The sequence below is a fragment of the Chanodichthys erythropterus genome, chromosome 14 (assembly GCF_024489055.1).
Source record: "Chanodichthys erythropterus isolate Z2021 chromosome 14, ASM2448905v1, whole genome shotgun sequence".
In the NCBI taxonomy this organism is placed as follows: Eukaryota; Metazoa; Chordata; class Actinopteri; order Cypriniformes; family Xenocyprididae; genus Chanodichthys; species Chanodichthys erythropterus.
This window is the reverse complement of record NC_090234.1, coordinates 5,567,946-5,586,101: the sequence shown is the minus strand read 5'-3', so window position 1 is coordinate 5,586,101 and position 18,156 is coordinate 5,567,946. Positions and strand designations below refer to the sequence as shown.

The following is an 18,156-nucleotide window of genomic DNA, read 5'->3' as shown; positions in this document are numbered from 1 at the left end:
GAATAAAAAGTTGAGAAGAACAGGATATATTTGAAACAGAAATGTTTGTAACGTTAATGTGTGTGTATATTTGTGCTTGTGTGTGTTCTAGCTGCATTGGACGATGTGTGTGAACTGGAGGCTGTGCTTCATCCTGGTCTGGTGGAGATGGAGAACTATCAGAAACTCCTGGAACTTCAGAAGGATGTGTCTGGTGTTGAGCGTCTGGCCACGGCGGGACGTCAGCTCATCAGACTGGGCTGCCTCAGCAAACTCTCCGGGAAAGGCCTTCAACAGCGCATGTTCTTCCTGGTGAGATTTCACTGTACACATGCACACACGTCTATGTTTATTTGATGGAAGAGACTTCCCATTCACTTCTAAAAATAAAGGTTCTTTATTGGCAGTGAAGGTTCCATGAAGAAACTTTCCATTCCACAAAAGGTTCTTCAGATCATTAAAATGTTCTAAAAACTGATCTCTAAAGGTTCTTTGGGGAACCAAAAATGGTAGTTCTGTGGCATCACTGTGAAAAAAACCTACTTTCAGAACCTTCAGAATTAGAAATTAGGATAATTACAATAACTATATAACTAACCCAAGGCCTATACTACTATAGTGTTAATTTTGTTCACAAGTCAGTAATTTTTTTGTTGACTATAATTTTGAATATAATCATAACTATCAATTTATCCATTATGCAGCATGATGAAAATGTGAAGTTTTCATTGACTAAAACTAGACTAGATGTTTAGTCGACTAAACCTAAAAACAGGTTGATTTAAATATGATAAAAACTCAAAAGTATATTTGACACAGGACTAAGACTAAAGTCCCATTCACACCAAGAAAGATAACTATAGCCACTTTTCCACCGCATGAACTTTCCCCAGGAACTAGGGACTTTGGGGTGATATTTTGTGTGTTTCGACCACAGGGACCAGGGTCTAAATGAAGTTCTGGGTAAAAATTTCCCCCTCAGAAAGTCCCTGCTCACGAGGACATACTTTTCCAAAGTTCAGGAACTTTCGGGGGTGGGACCTGGGCGCTGAACATGCTGATTGGCTGTGTTCACTCAGCATTTTATTTCAACCACCCTTTTTAAAAGTCTGTTGCGGTGTGCAGTAAGAGTTGTTTGCTATTTGAATCAACAATGGAGTTCGACTGATGGACCGATGACGAGGTTCTGGCTTTATTAAGCCTATATGTGGAGGACAAAATCCAGAGGGGAACTGAAAAGTCGTGCACAGTCCTATTTCACCAGACTCTTCTTCACGGTACTTTAGACCACGATAGAAACGCAGACAGAATCAGGTCTGGGGGGAAAAGTTCCCTGGAAAAAAGTTCTTGGGACAAATTGTTCCAGGTAATTTCAGTGGAAACGAGGCTTATAAAGATAACGATAAAGATATAGTTATAAAAATCGTTCTAAATATAAAAGAATAGCACTGTCCACACCACAGCTATAACAATAATGAGATATAGAGAAACGATATTGGGATCACTCACTGAACATTTTTTTTCCCAGCTGTTGAACGATAAAACACTGACAGCCAATCAGTATCCATACTAATTTAAGGGCATTTAAAAGGGCAGACGACATTGAGGAGAAGTTCATCGCCGAGGTCCAGAAAAAGTCAAACCCCCTTTTCAAGAATACTTTAAAGAAAATGTATATGGAAAACAATCGGTCATACCGGTCATACATGAGATCATTATGGCAGGCTAGTGAACAGTGTAAAATAAAATGACCTCTGGTATCCAGCGCTAGTTTCGACAACATTGTCGTGCTTTCTTTGAAATTGCTGTAAAAAAGACTAGGCGTTGTTTTTATTCCACTATATTGACTTCGTCAGCTAAATTCACTGTTAGATTAGATCGATTACACTAGCTATTCATTCGAAACATAGCATGCTGAGGACATCTGCTGGTTAAAGCTGTGTAAGTGCAACAAGAACAGCAAAAACATGTTGTACACACTTTGAAACCGCAGTGCGTGAGCGAATTAACAGACCGTTATCGTTCGTTGCTGTGGACGCAAATATAGTTATCGATATAGTTATCGTTCTTGGTGTGAAAGGACCTTAAGACTAAATTAAAAATATAGCTGAGGAAATGAACCACCTAACACTAAACTCTTTACGTTCTGATGAACTCTTCTTTCTCTTTCTATGTGGAGCCAGTTCAATGATGTCCTGTTGTACAGCACTCGAGGAATAACTTCAGCCAATCGGTTCACAGTGCACAGACAACTTCCTCTACGCGGCATGACAGTAAGAACTCACCCGTCTTTGTGCAGATGTTAATGATCAGCCATGAGAAACAGACTGGGTGTGTGTTTCTGTGTTCAGATCCGGGAGAGTGAGGATGAGTGGGGCGTCCCGCACTCCTTCACCCTGACGGTGCAGCAGCAGTCACTGGTGGTCGCCGCATGGTAATGCTTAAGGGTCATTCGCAGTGTCTGTGTGTCATCGAGTGCATTCCCGCTGCTTAACTACTATAGTACGATGCATTGTTGGAGAAACTAGTCACAGAAAGCTAGTCACAACTGTGAGAGAGCTAATAGGGAAGCTGTGGGTTTTAGTTACTAAGAAATACATGCTAGAACTCTTCAGGTTCTAAGCTATTTTATTGATAAACAGGCCTGGGAGGGTTACTTTAAAAATGTATTCTGTTACAGTTACAAAGTACTTCATAAAAAAAGTATTCAGCAACGTAATCCAAGTACCACAATATGACAGTAATGTAATCTGATTACTTTTGGATTACTTTAAGGTCATATATATATATATATATATATATATATATATATATATATATATATATATATATATATATATATATATATATAAGAAAGAGACTTTACTATAAATAAATTGCATTTTTAAATTTAAATTTAATTATTTATTCTCAATTTCTGCAAGTTCTTAAATTTTACACGTTCCATACTTTTGAATGGGTCTCAACGATAAAAAATATTTTACAAATCTGATAAATTATCTATTGCAATTTTATTATTGTTGTTGTTGTTTAGAGCTTAAAAATATAAAAGTCACATCAGATCATAAACAAACTGAACAAGCTCAGATCAAACATTTCTGTTTATGTTTGTTCTGCTTTAATTTTAATGTTTAGCATTTTGGTTACTTTTAAAACCTATTAAAAATAAGCAATCATGTCTCATTTCCACAACTTGGGAAAACACAGAATACTTGAATATATATATATATAAAGGGCTATTAAGACATCTAGTGGCTACAGTATGGTATTACAGATTATTTTTTAGTGTTTTGATAAAGGTGTTTTTGTAGCTGGAAGGCAGAGTTTGCGTCATTTCAACTAGCAGCAGTGATTCAATCTGCATCTGAGGAGATTGTAGACGGGTGTTATTTGCGCATGCACCAGCTGGGGGCTCACGTGAATCTTCACTAGCAACAGAACCAGGAAATACTGTATAATCAATGTGTTATTATGGCAAAATAATGATTTATTTAGTTTTAAATGAAACGATTGTAATCCTGATAGTATCCCCCCTTTTTTCAAAATGTAACTGTAATCTGATTACTATGTTTTTGACATTAACTAACGAATTACAGTTACTGGATTTTTGTATCCTGATTACGAAACGCCATTACGTGTATTCTTTTACTCCCCAACCCTGTTGATAAATCACGGAACAGTGTGTTGACAATACATTTCTGCACTACTGAATGATTCTGTATGCACATAATCTATCTGCACATGATGTGCGCGTGTGTAGTGTGTGTAGCAGTCCAGTTCAGAAAGGCGACTAACTTAACTGTGCAATAAGCTGTTTAAAACATGCATTCACCCGATCAATATCGAGCATCCAGATGGTAATCAAACATATCTTGTGGAGTGCTCTCGGAGTATGCAGTTATTTGTCATTAACTGTAGGATATGGAGCCTAAATGTGGACTTCAAAGATTTTTTTATCCTGTTACGCCCTCTATAGGCCATTACCAGCGACTAGTCGATGCCAAGTGTCATGGCAGAGCATTAAAGTCGCTTAGTCGACTAGTCCGTGCAACCCCTACATTCAAGGTCCAGAAAAGTAGTAAAAACATTGTTAAAATAGTTAACGTGACTACAGTGTTTCAACCTTAATGTTATGCAGTGATGAGAATACTTTTTGTGCACAAAGAAAAAATTTAAATAATGACTTTATTCAACAAATTCGTCTCTCCACTGTCATTCTCCTACGATATTCACGTTGTAGAGCTTCCGTGTTTACGTCCGAACGTCAGCTCAGTATTGGCCGACGCTGATCACGTGAGCAGCACGACACATGTGTGATGCTGATGCAGGAGCCAGCAAATAATGAGTCAGCGTCTTAACGTAGAACCTGGAAGTGCTGCAACATAAATAGTGTAGGAGACTAACAGGGGAGAGACAAATTTGTTGAACTAGGAGCATTTCATTCTAAGAAGAAATGCTTTGACCAGAGGTGGAGAGCTGTAGTTTTAACCACACAGCACAACTTTGCGCCAGGAATGGAACTATGGTTTCGGGCAACAGAATTGATGAACTATAACTATAATACTTTTGGGAAACGCACCCCAGTACAGTAATAGAAAGCAAGTCAACTGTGTAGTAATTTTATAAAATCTCACATCGCATCTGTGACAATCGTTCACACATTTGTAAATGATCGCTCCAGCACAGTTTCTTCAGTGGATGGAGGAGTGTTAGACATCCATATTTGATGAATGAATTAAAACACATTGAGGTTTCTTGTCTCTTGTAGTTCAGAGTCAGAAATGGAGAAATGGATGGAGGATTTAAAGATGGCGGTCGACATGGCTGAAGAGTCTGACGGACCGACCTCTGACCTGCTGACTCCCAGCAAGGATGTCTGTAAGTGACATACAAAGGGTACGGAAAGTATTCAGACCCCCTTAAATTTTTCACTTTTTGTTATATTGCAGTTATTTGTTAATTAAAATCATTTAAGTTCATTATTTTTCCTCATTAATTTTTTTCCTAACGTTCGTCCCAAACGTCTTCCATTTAAGGATTATGGAGGCCACTGTGCTCTTAGGAACCTTAAGTGCAGCAAACACTTTTTGTAACCTTGGCCAGATCTGTGCCTTGCCACAATTCTGTCTCTGAGCTCTTCAGGCAGTTCCTTTGACCTCATGATTCTCCTTTGCTCTGACATGCACTGTGAGCTGTAAGGTCTTATATAGACAGGTGTGTGGCTTTCCTAATCAAGTCCAATCAGTATAATCGAACACAGATGGACTCAAATGAAGGTGTAGAACCATCTCAAGGATGATCAGAAGAAATGGACATCACCTGAGTTAAATATATGAGTGTCACAGCAAAGGGTCTGAAGACTTAGGACCATGTGATATTTCAGTTTTTCTTTTTTAATAAATCTGCAAAAAAGTCAACAATTCTGTGTTTCCTGTCAATATGGGGTGCTGTGTGTACATTAATGAGGAAAAAAAATTAGCAAATGACTGCAATATAACAAACAGTGAACAATTTAAGGGGGCCTGAATACTTTCCGTACCCACTGTATGATCAGATCACACATTCTGTACCTTTCCTACTAAATTTTAGTTTTTGTTAATTGAAAATAAATAAAGATGTAATGTAGTTTAACTTTATATTAAATGCTATCAGCTGAAATCTTGAGTGCTTTTTTGACCCACTTAAGTAGGAATTAGGAATTAAGTAGGAGTATATAATATAATTTCATAATTGCTTCTGTTGTCTTTAAAATATGGTTAAAGTGTAGCTGAATGAACATAAATGACAAACATTTATGATAAACTAAAATATACTTTAATGGCATTTCTATTGAAACTTGTATGTCATGTGTTTGAATGCACTTGTAATTAAACATTTATAATGATGAAGTTGCATATATTAACTTTAAATGTAACATTGAATAACACACTACAGTCAAAATTATAATCAGGTACTTTCCATGTGCTTTAGTATGTTAGTCAACACATCAAAATAAGTGTACTTCTTTAAAGATTATTACAACATAATGATTTAAAATGTACTTTAGTAAAAGTATTTAATTATTATTTGACCTTGTTACAAAGTGCACTTAAAAAGTGTCGTCAAGTGTGTCTCTTAAATGGCCTGTTATTTCATTAATATTCTCTGATGGATGTGAAAATTATGGAAAATGCTGTGTCTCAGGATATAGTTATTGCTTTTCCAGCATCCTCAGGGGCGTCTGAAGTGGAGTCAGAGGATGATGTTTGTGGGTCTCAAACATCTTTGCCGTGTCATGGCAACAGTTCAGCAAACACGCTTCACCGCGGCAACACCACGGCACACGTGTGCTGGCATCGCAACACCAGCGTTTCCATGCTGGACTTCAGCATAGCGACGGAGGTACCGGTATCAATCTTGAGTGTGAGAAGTGTAATGAATTCATTATAGCTCTTCATCAACTTCTCTGTGTCTGACAGAACAAGCTCTCAGGAAATCTGCTCAGAAAGTTCAAAAACAGCAACGGCTGGCAGAAACTCTGGGTGGTTTTCACCAATTTCACCCTGTTCTTCTACAAAACACACGAGGTAAAGCGTCGACAGACACACACTTCGCTTTCTGTGTCTCAGGGAATGTGTGAAATATCTGGACTCACGCTCATTTCTCTCTGTAAGGACGAGTTTCCTCTGGCCAGTCTGCCGTTGTTGGGTTACTCCGTCACAGATGCTGGAGAGTCTGAAAACATCCATAAGGATCACGTCTTCAAACTGCACTTCAAATCTCACGTCTATTTCTTCAGAACTGAGAGTCAGTACTTTTTCGAAAGGTATTGCACAATTCTGTATTTTACAAAGAGATACAGTGAATCTAGTAAAATACACAGAGTTTTTACTGATCAGTGTATTAGTTTGGTAACACTTTATTTTGCTGTGTCTTTGTTACACATGTACTTCCTATAGTAATAGCAGTGAATGATGCATACTCACATGAATCTAAACTGAATCTTAAACATATATAAACACGTTGTTCATTCATATTAGTACTTATTTGTATAATTAAGAAAGTGTAAACATTATTTTTTATCAAATGATATTCATGGTTTGGTTCAACCCTTAAATTTTGATTTAATATTAAGAAAACATATTGGTTACACTTAATTTTGAGTGAAAATGTTTATATTTCCTTGCTACAATTAAGTAGTGAGTAATATTAATTAACTACATGCTCTTAATAAAGGATTAGTGTTTGGTTTAGGATTAGTTGCTTGTAATTATGCATCATATACTGTTATTACTACTGTAAGTACATACAACATATTTAATAAGGACACTGTAAAATAAAGTATCACCAAAATATTTGGGCACACTTTAGTTTAGGGTCCAGTTCTCACTATTAACTGACTTTTGCCTCAATAAACTCCTAATTTACTGCTTATTAATAGTTAGTAAGGTTGTTGAGTTTAGGTATTAGGAGGATTAAGGGATGTAGAATAAGTTCATGCAGAATAAGACATTAATAACTGCTTTATAAGTACTAATAAACAACCAATATCCTAATAATATGCTTATTAACTATAAGTGACAAGTTAATAGTGAGAATTGAACCCTAGATTTAGTGTTACTAAATATTAATTTTCAATGTTAATTATGAAGGCCATATACTTAATCAACATATTTCATTTAGACATTAGCCAAAATGTTACTGAATGTCAATATAATATTTTGCATTTTTACAACTTTAAAACTTTTGTTTTTTACTGTGAAGATATAATATTAAAGTAAAAGAAAGAAAAAGACCAGGTTTTGATATCATTTTAAGTTGTTAAGTACTAAAAAAACAGCAGAAAAATTAATAAAACCCATAATAATTTCTGTAGTCAGTATGTCTTCTGCACATCAACACTACAAAATAATCTTAAAAAAGGTTTTTATTGCTTTTAGACAAACTGATAAAAAAAAACAATATAATGTAATGTAATATTACTAATGTTTGGTTATTATATGATCTCTGTGGGTGCTGCGCAGTGATAAACACATTAGATATTCTGTCTCACAGCTGTTATTATTATCATATTGTGTATTTTAGCACAGCCGGAACACTGTATTGACCAATCAGCATCCAGGAGGACTATAACTACCAGACATATTGTTCCCATTGTGCAGTAAATATTATTATTTTCTTGTGCAGTGTGGAAAATATTAGCAGAGTTTATGTGACTGCGTTTAATTGAGCAACAGTTTTACGGTTAAAGGATTAGTTCACTTTCAAATGAAATTTTCCTGACAATTTACTCACCCCCATGTCATCCAAGATGTTCATGTTTTTCTTTCATCAGTTGAAATAAATTAAGGTTTTTGATGAAAACATTCCAGGATTATTCTCCTTATAGTGGACTTCAATGGCCTCCAAACGGTTGAAGATCAAAATTACAGTTTCAGTGGAGCTTCAAAGAGCTTTAAATGATACCAGACGAGAAATAAGAGTCTTATCTAGAGAAACAATTGGTCATTTAAAAAAAAAATTTTAAAAGTATATGCTTTATATAAACAAATGATCACCTTCGAAGTGCTTCTGCCAAAACCACACTTTCATAATCTTCAAAAAGCTTACGCTATATGTCCTACGCCTTCCCTATTCTACTTGTGGAAAAAATGGAACTGGAGCCGCGTTCTTTCCATAAGTAGAATAGGGAAGGCGTAGGACACACAGCTTAAGCTTTTTGAAGAATACGAAAGTGCGGTTTTGGCGAAGCAATGAATGCAGCAGTTCTGACTCAGAGCTCACGTTCACATGTTCAGAGCTCACACATGAATCTGATGGGGAACACTTCACTCTCCAAATTCCTGATTGCACAGATTCCTTTTGAGATGACTGTGTTTTACCTGCAGAAGATGTAATGCTGGAGTATTTTCGTCTGTGTGTAGATGGATGACGGTGATCAGAAGTGCCACAGTCTCTGCCAGCAGAACCCGCTATCTGAACCGGACAGAACCGGACTGAGCCGCATAGAGCCTGCCGTCTGAACCCCACAGAAACTGCCATGTGACCGGGACAGAAAACAACACAAGCCAACAGACCCATGCAGCCATCTCAATGTGTGTGTGTGTGTGTGTGTGTGTTTTATGACAATGTCACTTTGGTGACTGACTTTCTTTTTTAAATAACAGTGTTACATAACATGACGTTAAAGGGGAATGTCACCACTCGCTCAGATATCAGCCTCATATTAATATCATTTGTAATTTTGCTAACTTAAGCTCCATCAGTGGCATTAAAGTTTTATTATACACTCTTAAAAATAAAGGCTCCAAAAGGGTTTTTTCCCCCAGTGATGCCATAGAAGAGCCATTTCTGGTTCCCCAAAGAACCTTTCAGTGATCAGTTCTTAAAAGAACCACTCTTTCTTAGAACATTTAAATATATAAAGAACCTTTTGTCCAATGAAAAGGTTCCATGGATTCTTAATGGAACCTTCACTGCCAATAACGAGCCTTTATTTGTAAGAGGAGAAAGTCAGAGAGTAAAACAGGACAGATCGTGGAGGATTTCACACTCCAGTACCATCATTGTACTTGCACTTTGGATAAAAGGTGCCTCCAAATCTCCATCGAGATTCTCACTTAAACTGCATTATGGATTTCAGAAAACGGCCTCAAATATTTCAAGGTGCTATGTTCATGATTATGCTGGGTTTGAATATGACATGAGGTTTATTAGCGCATTTATTTGTAGCACGTGTTGACGTACTGAAGTCATTATCTCGAGAAACTGAAAGTGTTAATAAAGGCTCAGAGATGAAGAGAGGTGGAATTCCCCTTTAATCTCGTGACTTTCCCCATGAACACACAGGTGCTTTTTAATGTTTGCTTTTTGTCCTCTAGTGTAAAGAACATCACGAACAAGCATTTCCTGCATTTTTTTACCGGGCTTTTACAGAATCTCATTTTGTAAGCGATGTTTAATTGTAAGCGTAAGCCGTAAGTGTCACTTGTTGCCTCTAAAAGGAGGCGGATCATTTCAGTGCCATGGTTTTTATAGTACAGATTTCTATGTTTCTATGCTTTAGACTTCAGCTGAAACCATGTCGGGTTCCAGAAGCCAATGTGCCAAAACCACTTGGGGTATTTCTGTTCGTTTCCATATTGGATTGAATGGTCAATAATGAAAAGGCATTGAGGATTTAGAGGCAAGGTATAAAATATATGAACTTTACTGAGCTTATATTTATAGTGTTAAAGTGCCATTAAGAGCATAACAGACAAATGTTATTTTACGCTACAGCATTTATTTCCATCACCATGTAGCATTTGATATTGAAGAAGAGAGGATATTTTGTTATTCAAAGCTGTGAGAAGATTGACACCCCTCACTGTCATTTTAGGAATATAATTTTCACCAAACTAAGCAACCTTCACCCATAGATTCAGTATGTAATGAGCCACAACTGTATATTACAGGCTAGTTTAGTCCACAGAAGAAGCACAGCTTTAAAATGTGCATATAAACATGATGTTTTAGTTTCATAAGGCCCAAGCACTGCTCAAATGAAAGGAGAGAGAGGAGGAGAGAGAGTTTATTGGAAATGAAAGCAATAAAACCTCATTCCAGAAACCGCTTGACTTTTCTGTGTGCTCTTTCTTCATTACACTGGCCAGCAGAGGGCAGCGTTACATCAGCACTGAGGTCACTTAACCCAGAATAGAGCAGAGGAAAACAAGTTTATATAGCTCTATAAACACATCATGTATGTGCCATAAAATACAACAATAGATGATATTTATGATTCTTCAATAACTAAGATTTTGTAAATATGGAAGAGAGAGAGGTGCACATCTCTGTCAAACAGGCATTTCGAAAAAAAAAAAAAATATTCATATTAAAATATTAAGATAATTTAATATTTTTCTCATTATTTGTAAGCTGTTTTACAAGACCATTATTTAACCACCCAACAGCCTATTTAGTGAATATAAAATCAGAAACAATCCATTCTTTTTTCTCTCCAAAAATTGGAAATGTCACAGAGGATAAAAATCATAAATCACAATTATATAAAATTATTAATTAAAGATAAAATAATGAATGCTTTAATATTATATATATTTAAATATCCATATTAAAATATTAAAGGGGTCGTGAACTGCGTTTCCTGAGGTGCACTTATAATGTTAGTATGCTGATTCTTACATCAAAAATTGTCATAATTTAGAAATAAAAGGCATTTTTCGTACCCTGATTTGAACGCTCTGTTTTAAGGGGCGTGTCTGTGTGAGACTTCAGTGTAAACGCCCACTGATGTGATTGGCTGACATATTTGCATATGAAAATATCCAAGTATTACTCTCTCTTTTAACATGTTTTTACTATTACAGCTCTCAAGGTTAACTAATCGTGAAAGGTGTTGCTTTACATGTAGATCTGTGGCGTTATATTTAAATCGTGGCATGAAAGGTTGCAGTGATGAAGATTGTAGTTGATCACAGACATGTTGTTGAGCTCATGAAAGCAGTGATCTCGTCATTCAACTCAATTTCTGCACACTAACGAATGCTTTCATCTTCACTATCAGTGCAAATGTGACATTACTGAAAGATTTGTTGAATAAAACAGGACTTTTGGCTCGAGTCCAGAACTCAGTCACTGATAAACTCACTCTGTTTGATTGACAGCTCCAGCGATTGTAAAGGGAGCGTTCTTTGATCGCTTTCTATATATAATTTAATCACCGTTTAAATAACGAAGAAACAAGCTGAAGTTGAGCATTTAGTCACTGGTTTGATTTACTGACACACAGATAAAGATCATGTGACTGTACATGAATCATTAATATCAGAATGAACACAGTTACTGACATGTTGTTGCATTACTGTCGAGTCCATATCGTAAAAGTCTGTTTGCCTGCGCTGAAATGTGATTGATTTACCAAAGAATCCACAGTGAAATGAACCGAATACAAATAAATAAAGCTCAACTGAAAATAAATAACCATATTCCTGCATTAGGATCCTTTGAAAGGTAATGTTATTTTAGTCCTGCATCGCTCTTCTCTCCTCCTTATCTCACTCACACACCAGTGGGCGGGGCTAATGATGCAATGATGAAGTAGGCATTGATTTCTTCTGTGGAGGCGGAGTTTCATCTATAGACACATTCCAGGATCAGTCGTTCGCTGGATCTGGTGTCAATAAAAGCTTTTATTGGACCATGAAAGGACGTTTTCCATTCTGAAACTTACAGGATATTCTTATTGTACCTCTTATATATCAAAAGCTCAAGGAAAAGTTGATGTCTCAATTCATGACCCCTTTAAAATAATTTATTTATATATGTTTCTCATTATCTGAAGGCTGTTTTAAAAGACCATTATTTAGGTTATTTTAATTCAGAATCAATTCTTTTGTTGTTGTTTCTGTCCAAAAATAAGAAATGTCATTATATAATCTCACACAATTATATATATATATATATATATATATATATATATATATATATATATATATATATATAAATTAGGGCTGTCGTTTTAACGCATTAACTTAATTAGCCTAATTATTTACGGGAAAAAAATAGCCAATGCGTTAAAATTATTAATGCATTTAACGCCCCGCCCCGCCCCAGACCTACGTAGATCATCTGACGTTTCATATTGATTGATGACGAACATGAAGCGGGGCAACAACTCACTGTGATGAAGCCTAATTATAATGCTCCTAAAATTCAAGATATCAGGGCTAAAATGCCCCTGTATGAGTTTTTGTCTCATATTTATCTTGATATAGGTAAGCAGTATCACGGGTAACGAGCACAATATAATACTGAATGAATCTGTATTTTAGATTAATTGAATGAATGAATGATTCAATGACTTACTCATTTAAACATTTACCACCACCTATAAAAATCATATTTCAATATCAATAAAAAACCCTTTAAAGATAAGCTATAGTTCACCCAAATATGAATCACTCTCAGGGTCATTAAACTTGAAGCAGAAAATTTTGTGTAATAAATTCTGTTGAATAATAATAATAAAAAAGATATGTATTTCTTTCTAAAGCTACCTTTTGAAATGTCTATTTGATGCTTTGCTCATTTAACACAATAATGACTTTATGGGTCATTTTTCAGCCAAGTTTGATGCGCGATAAATTTTTAATGAATTAGGCTATTAATTAATCGCCACATCATCTAGGCTAAGTAATTAGATTACAATTTTTTATAATTTGACAGCACTAAAAATTATGATGTTGAAAAATTCTAATCTAATTAGAATCTAATCTAATTCTAAATCTAATCTTTACTCTTATTTATTTATTTATTCATTTATATTCTTTTATTTTTCTTTCTGTTTGTGTTTGCTGTTGAATTTTAGTATTGTCTGATTTTAATTTGGACCTTGAGTCTGTAATAAAGTTCGATGATGACGATGAAACAAACAAACAAACAAACAAACAAACAAACACGTCATAAGGTAGTCAGAGTTCCACTAACACACGCCAGCTGGTGCTGTTAGCAGAGAGGATTTCCTCCCGTTCTCCGGTGTCGTGTAAAGCGCTCCTCTAATGGGATTTCACGCAGGTTTCGCCTCCCGCTGAGATTACCCTGTATTACTGCTGACATGAGAGACCGATGAAAGTGAACCTGTAACTATAGTTCTGTCTCTGAATGCCCTTTGACTTGTGGAATGATGTGAATCCACTGTATTCAGCATTATGTATTGCTATTTAACTAAAGACCAGTCGCTGTAGCGAATTAACGATTCCTACTATGGTCGTGAATGTATTCTCGGGCACGTTACCGTTCCTATCATTCATGAGTAATAGTTGGGATGAGGTTTCTGTGAACTTTCCGACTGATATCGCTCATGAATATTAAGCAGCAAGACTGCGTCGTAGTAGAATTGGTAAGCGCGCTATCTGCACAGGGGAGGGAGCTCAGAGGCGACGGGATTACGCCTGATTTCAGCGGCGTGTGTGTTAAACCTTCCACAAACACACGGACACGAGAGCATGACAGCACGGGGAAGTGCTTCATTTAGACCGCCAGAACTTCCAGGAGACTACAAACCTCTGGGAATACGGACTAAAGGATCTGTCGCGTTCATCTGAACATGAGAGTTCACGGCTGGACTAGCAGAGGGATTTTAAGAAGGAGTTTTATATCTCGGACACTCGCAAAGGTGCGCGCTTGTACTCGGGACCGCGGAGAAAACGGACTTTGAGTGTTTTTAATTTATTTATTTAACAGTCTGATAGAAATTAATGAAAGTTTGTAGACAGAAATGTCAGTCCCGACTCATGTGGAGACGCGCAGATTCACCCGCGGGCTCAGTAAACCGGGCACGGCGGCGGAGCTGCGGCAGAGCGTGTCGGAGGCGGTCAGGACCTCGGTGCTGGTGGTGAGTATCGCCCGTCTGTGCTGTGGTGTAGTGGTTAACAGCTGAAAGTGAAACCAGAAGGTTGTGGGTTCGAACCTCAGTCATAAGCATAAGACGCTAGATAACTGTAAAGGGCTGACCCTGGTGTCATAAGTGAAACTTTGGATAAAACATAAGATTAACCAGTGATTTGCTATTGTATCTGGCTGATTTGATGTCAATGTCATGTCACATACACCAGTTTTCCACTGTATTGGAAGAAAAACTCCTTGTGAAGACTCAAATGCATGACAGCAGTGGTTAATTAGTTTTTTTTTTTTGTTTTTTTTACTGATTTAACTCTTTAGATGAAGAAGTCATCAGGCATCAATGCAGGCGGTTGTTTATGTGGCCTCTGAGAGAGGATTTTTTTAAATAATATTTTTACTTATAGGGTTAGTTCACCCAAAAATGGAAACAATGTCATTAATTACTCACCCTCATGTCGTTCCACACCTGTAAGACCTTCGTTAATCTTCAGAACACAAATTAAGATATTTTTGATGAAATCCGATGGCTCAGTGAGGCCTCCATAGCCAGCAATGACATTTCCTCTCTCAAGATCCATTAATGTACTAAAATCATATTTAAATCAGTTCATGTGAGTACAGTGGTTCAATATTAATATTATAAAGCGACGAGAATATTTTTGGTGCGCCAAAAAAACAAAATAACGACTTATATAGTGATGGCCGATTTCAAAACACTGCTTCAGGAAGCTTCAGAGCACAAATGAATCAGTGTGTCGAATCATGATTCGGATCGCGTGTCAAACCGCCAAACCGCTGAAATCACGTGACTTTGGCGCTCCGAACCACTGATTCAATACACTGACTCATTACGCTCCGATGCTTCCTGAAGCAGTGTTTTGAAATCAGCCATCACTATATAAGTCGTTATTTTGTTTTTTTTTTGGTGCACCAAAAATATTCTTGTCGCTTTATAATATTAATATTGAACCACTGTACTCACATGAACTGATTTAAATATGATTTTAGTACATTAATGGATCTTGAGAGAGGAAGTGTCATTGCTCCCTATGGAGGGTTTCATCAAAAATATCTTAATTTGTGTTCAGAAGATGAATGAAGGTCTTACGGGTGTGGAACGACATGAGGGTGAGTAATAAATGACATTATTTTCATTTTTGTGTGAACTAACCCTTTATTACTAATTAGTTCATGGACTAAGTCTGTTTGTAGGAAAAAGTAATAAATGCTTTGTTGTGTGTGTGTGTGTTATTATCCTGAATGATGGTTCCAACTTTCCTTTCACATCTTTTGGATACAGAAATAGACTTCATCCAACCCGTTGCCAGGCAAAGAGAGTCAGAAACACTAGTGGTCGCTCCTCGGTGTGATTTATTATTTGTGTATTACGGAGAGGATGTGACAGAGGCAGTGTATTTCTGGAGGGCAGTTTGAGCGGACGTCTCGGTGTGATGTAGTGGCTAAAGATCTGTACTTAAAGATGTTTGGTTTAAATCCCACGAGAGTTGAGCCCTGAACTGTCTCCTGTATGTCCTTGAGTAAGAATCTTAACCTCAGGGGACTGACCCTGCGCTGTAAGTCGCTTTGGATAAAAGCCTCAGCTAAATGACTACTTAATTACTAAGTTGCACATTTCAGGTGTTCCCTCTTAACCCAACAGGACGTGATTTGAGTCCAGACTTGTGTGAATGAGTCACTGAAACTCAACTTTTGTTTCTTAACCAGCAGCTCACAAGCTGTTTAAGGCGGTGTGCAGAATACATACTAGTATACTATGGTTTATGTGGTATGCATACTGTGTGCAGTATGTACGGTTTCTGTACGCACTGAATACTGGAATGACATTTGCCAAGATGTGCAGTGCAGCAGAGCACAATGAGTAAAATATCAGCCTGATCTCATGAGAAAACATCATTTGTTTATGAGTTGGTGGTTTCGTATGAATTTGATGCGTACAGAAACATGAGAAGAAGCGTGAGGTAGAATGTCCACCTTTAAACCTAATCGCCAAATCAGATGAGATCATACAAAATGAATACGAATTAGCCACCAATTCGCCAAAGTGTAAAATAGTTACAATTGCCACACTCATAAAATAAAGGTTCTTTATTGGCAGTGGTTTCATGAAGAACCTTTAATATCTGTGGAAACTTTCCACTTCACAAAAGGTTCTTAATAGGTTTCTCAGATTGTTAAAATGTTCTTTACTTAGAAAAAATGTCTGCATCGCTGTGAAAACCCCCTTTAAATTTAAGATTACATGAGAGTGTGTTTGAATTATTGTATCCCACAATCATGATAGTTATTTTTACTTTAAAGTAAGTAGGGCTGTCAAACGATTAATCGCATACAAAATAAAAGTTTGAGTTTGACTAATATATGTGAGTGTACTGTGTGTAATTAATAAATACAAACACGTTCATGTATATATTTGAGAAATATTTACAAGTGTATGTATTTATTTATATTTTTTATATAATTTATATTATATATTAAAAATATTTTGTACATAAATAACGTATTTCTCTTAAATATATACATTAATTTGCATTTATATTTACATAATAATTACACACAGTACACACACATATATTAGGCAAACTCAAACTTTTATTTTGTATGCGATTAATCGTGATTAATAGTTTGACAGCCCTAAAAATAAGGTTGTTACAATGTCAGAATGATAGATAACAGTGAAATTTCACAATTCTCCAGTCCAATTTCAACACCACAGCAAAACCTAATACTAGCCAAACTAAGTTATCAAGCTTATTGAATGCAAATAAACAGTCAATATTAAATTAAGAACAAATAAACTAATAAAAAGCAAAAGGACAAATATCCTACATAGAATAGAACAAAGATACAAGTGGCCAATTGTGTTTATGTGAATAATTGGGCCAACAGGCATTTTGACATGACTTTGTGTGAGATTGTCCTCAAAAAAAGGTTCCAGCACCTTATTGTGACCTATATTTACGTTTTAAAGTCATGCGCCCTCTAGCTGGCATAAAAATAACGACAGTGCCGTGTTACGTCTGTTGTCATGAAATGACTGTCGTTACCAATCAAAATGCGTGTTGATTTAAATGCAATGTGTGGACTTCTTATACCATTTCTCCTATTTCCATTTAGCAAAACTCATTTCTTTATTAACGACTACACCTTCCCCATCCCTAAACCTACCCTTAGTGATGTATAGTGCATACACTCTTTATGAGCACATGCGCTCTCTGGGATCGAACCCATGATTGCATGATCACATGATTGCATATTGTTATTGCAATGCTCTACCAACTGAACTACGCAAAACCCGAAATATGACGCAGATAAAAGGGAACAATGCATTAAAATGAAAGTGTCCTGTCGTCGATTGGGGCGTAACTTTAGCAAATGCTCCTACGGGTCGTATTTCAGGGAAGTGATAAACGACCTATATAAGCATATTAGTTGGAGAACATGTTGCTTTGTGTGTATTTGAGGAGCATTTAAAAGGTTCACCCAAAAATGAAAATTACCCCATGATTTACCCATCCTAGGTGTATATGACTATCTTCTTTCAGCCAAACACAATCAAAGATATATTAAAAATATCCTGGCTCTTACAAACTTTATAATGTGGTGAATCGAGGATGAGATTTTGAAGCCCAAGAAAGTGCATCCATCTGGGGGGTTAATAAAGGCCTTCTGAAGTGAATCCATGCGTTTGTATGAGAGAAATATCCTCATTTAAAACTTTATAAAGTAAAATAATGAACTTTCAGCGTGACAGCCATATGCATTCGACTGACG

General features: G+C 36.4%; 2 protein-coding genes across 4 annotated transcripts in view; both read left to right on the top strand.

Annotated features, from left to right (window-relative positions):
* Window positions 1-10,600, top strand: part of LOC137035766 (FERM, ARHGEF and pleckstrin domain-containing protein 1) — a 44,826-nt gene extending 34,226 nt beyond the window's left edge. The window contains exons 19-26 of the mRNA XM_067409391.1: window positions 92-291; window positions 2,163-2,252; window positions 2,331-2,413; window positions 4,748-4,857; window positions 6,185-6,360; window positions 6,438-6,545; window positions 6,633-6,784; window positions 8,883-10,600. Coding sequence (XP_067265492.1) covers window positions 92-291; window positions 2,163-2,252; window positions 2,331-2,413; window positions 4,748-4,857; window positions 6,185-6,360; window positions 6,438-6,545; window positions 6,633-6,784; window positions 8,883-8,958 — 995 coding nt within the window. The 3' untranslated portion in view covers window positions 8,959-10,600. The remainder of the gene's footprint in view (window positions 1-91; window positions 292-2,162; window positions 2,253-2,330; window positions 2,414-4,747; window positions 4,858-6,184; window positions 6,361-6,437; window positions 6,546-6,632; window positions 6,785-8,882) is intronic.
* Window positions 10,601-13,527: 2,927 nt separating this feature from the next.
* zmp:0000001200 (dedicator of cytokinesis protein 9) overlaps window positions 13,528-18,156 on the top strand; it is a 115,438-nt gene continuing 110,809 nt past the window's right edge. Inside the window, exon 1 of one of the 3 annotated variants that reach the window (XM_067409196.1) lies at window positions 13,528-14,356. In XM_067409196.1, the coding sequence (XP_067265297.1) occupies window positions 14,240-14,356 (117 nt within the window). In that variant the 5' untranslated portion in view covers window positions 13,528-14,239. The remainder of the gene's footprint in view (window positions 14,357-18,156) is intronic. The other 2 variants (XM_067409194.1, XM_067409195.1) reach the window with 2 other exon arrangements.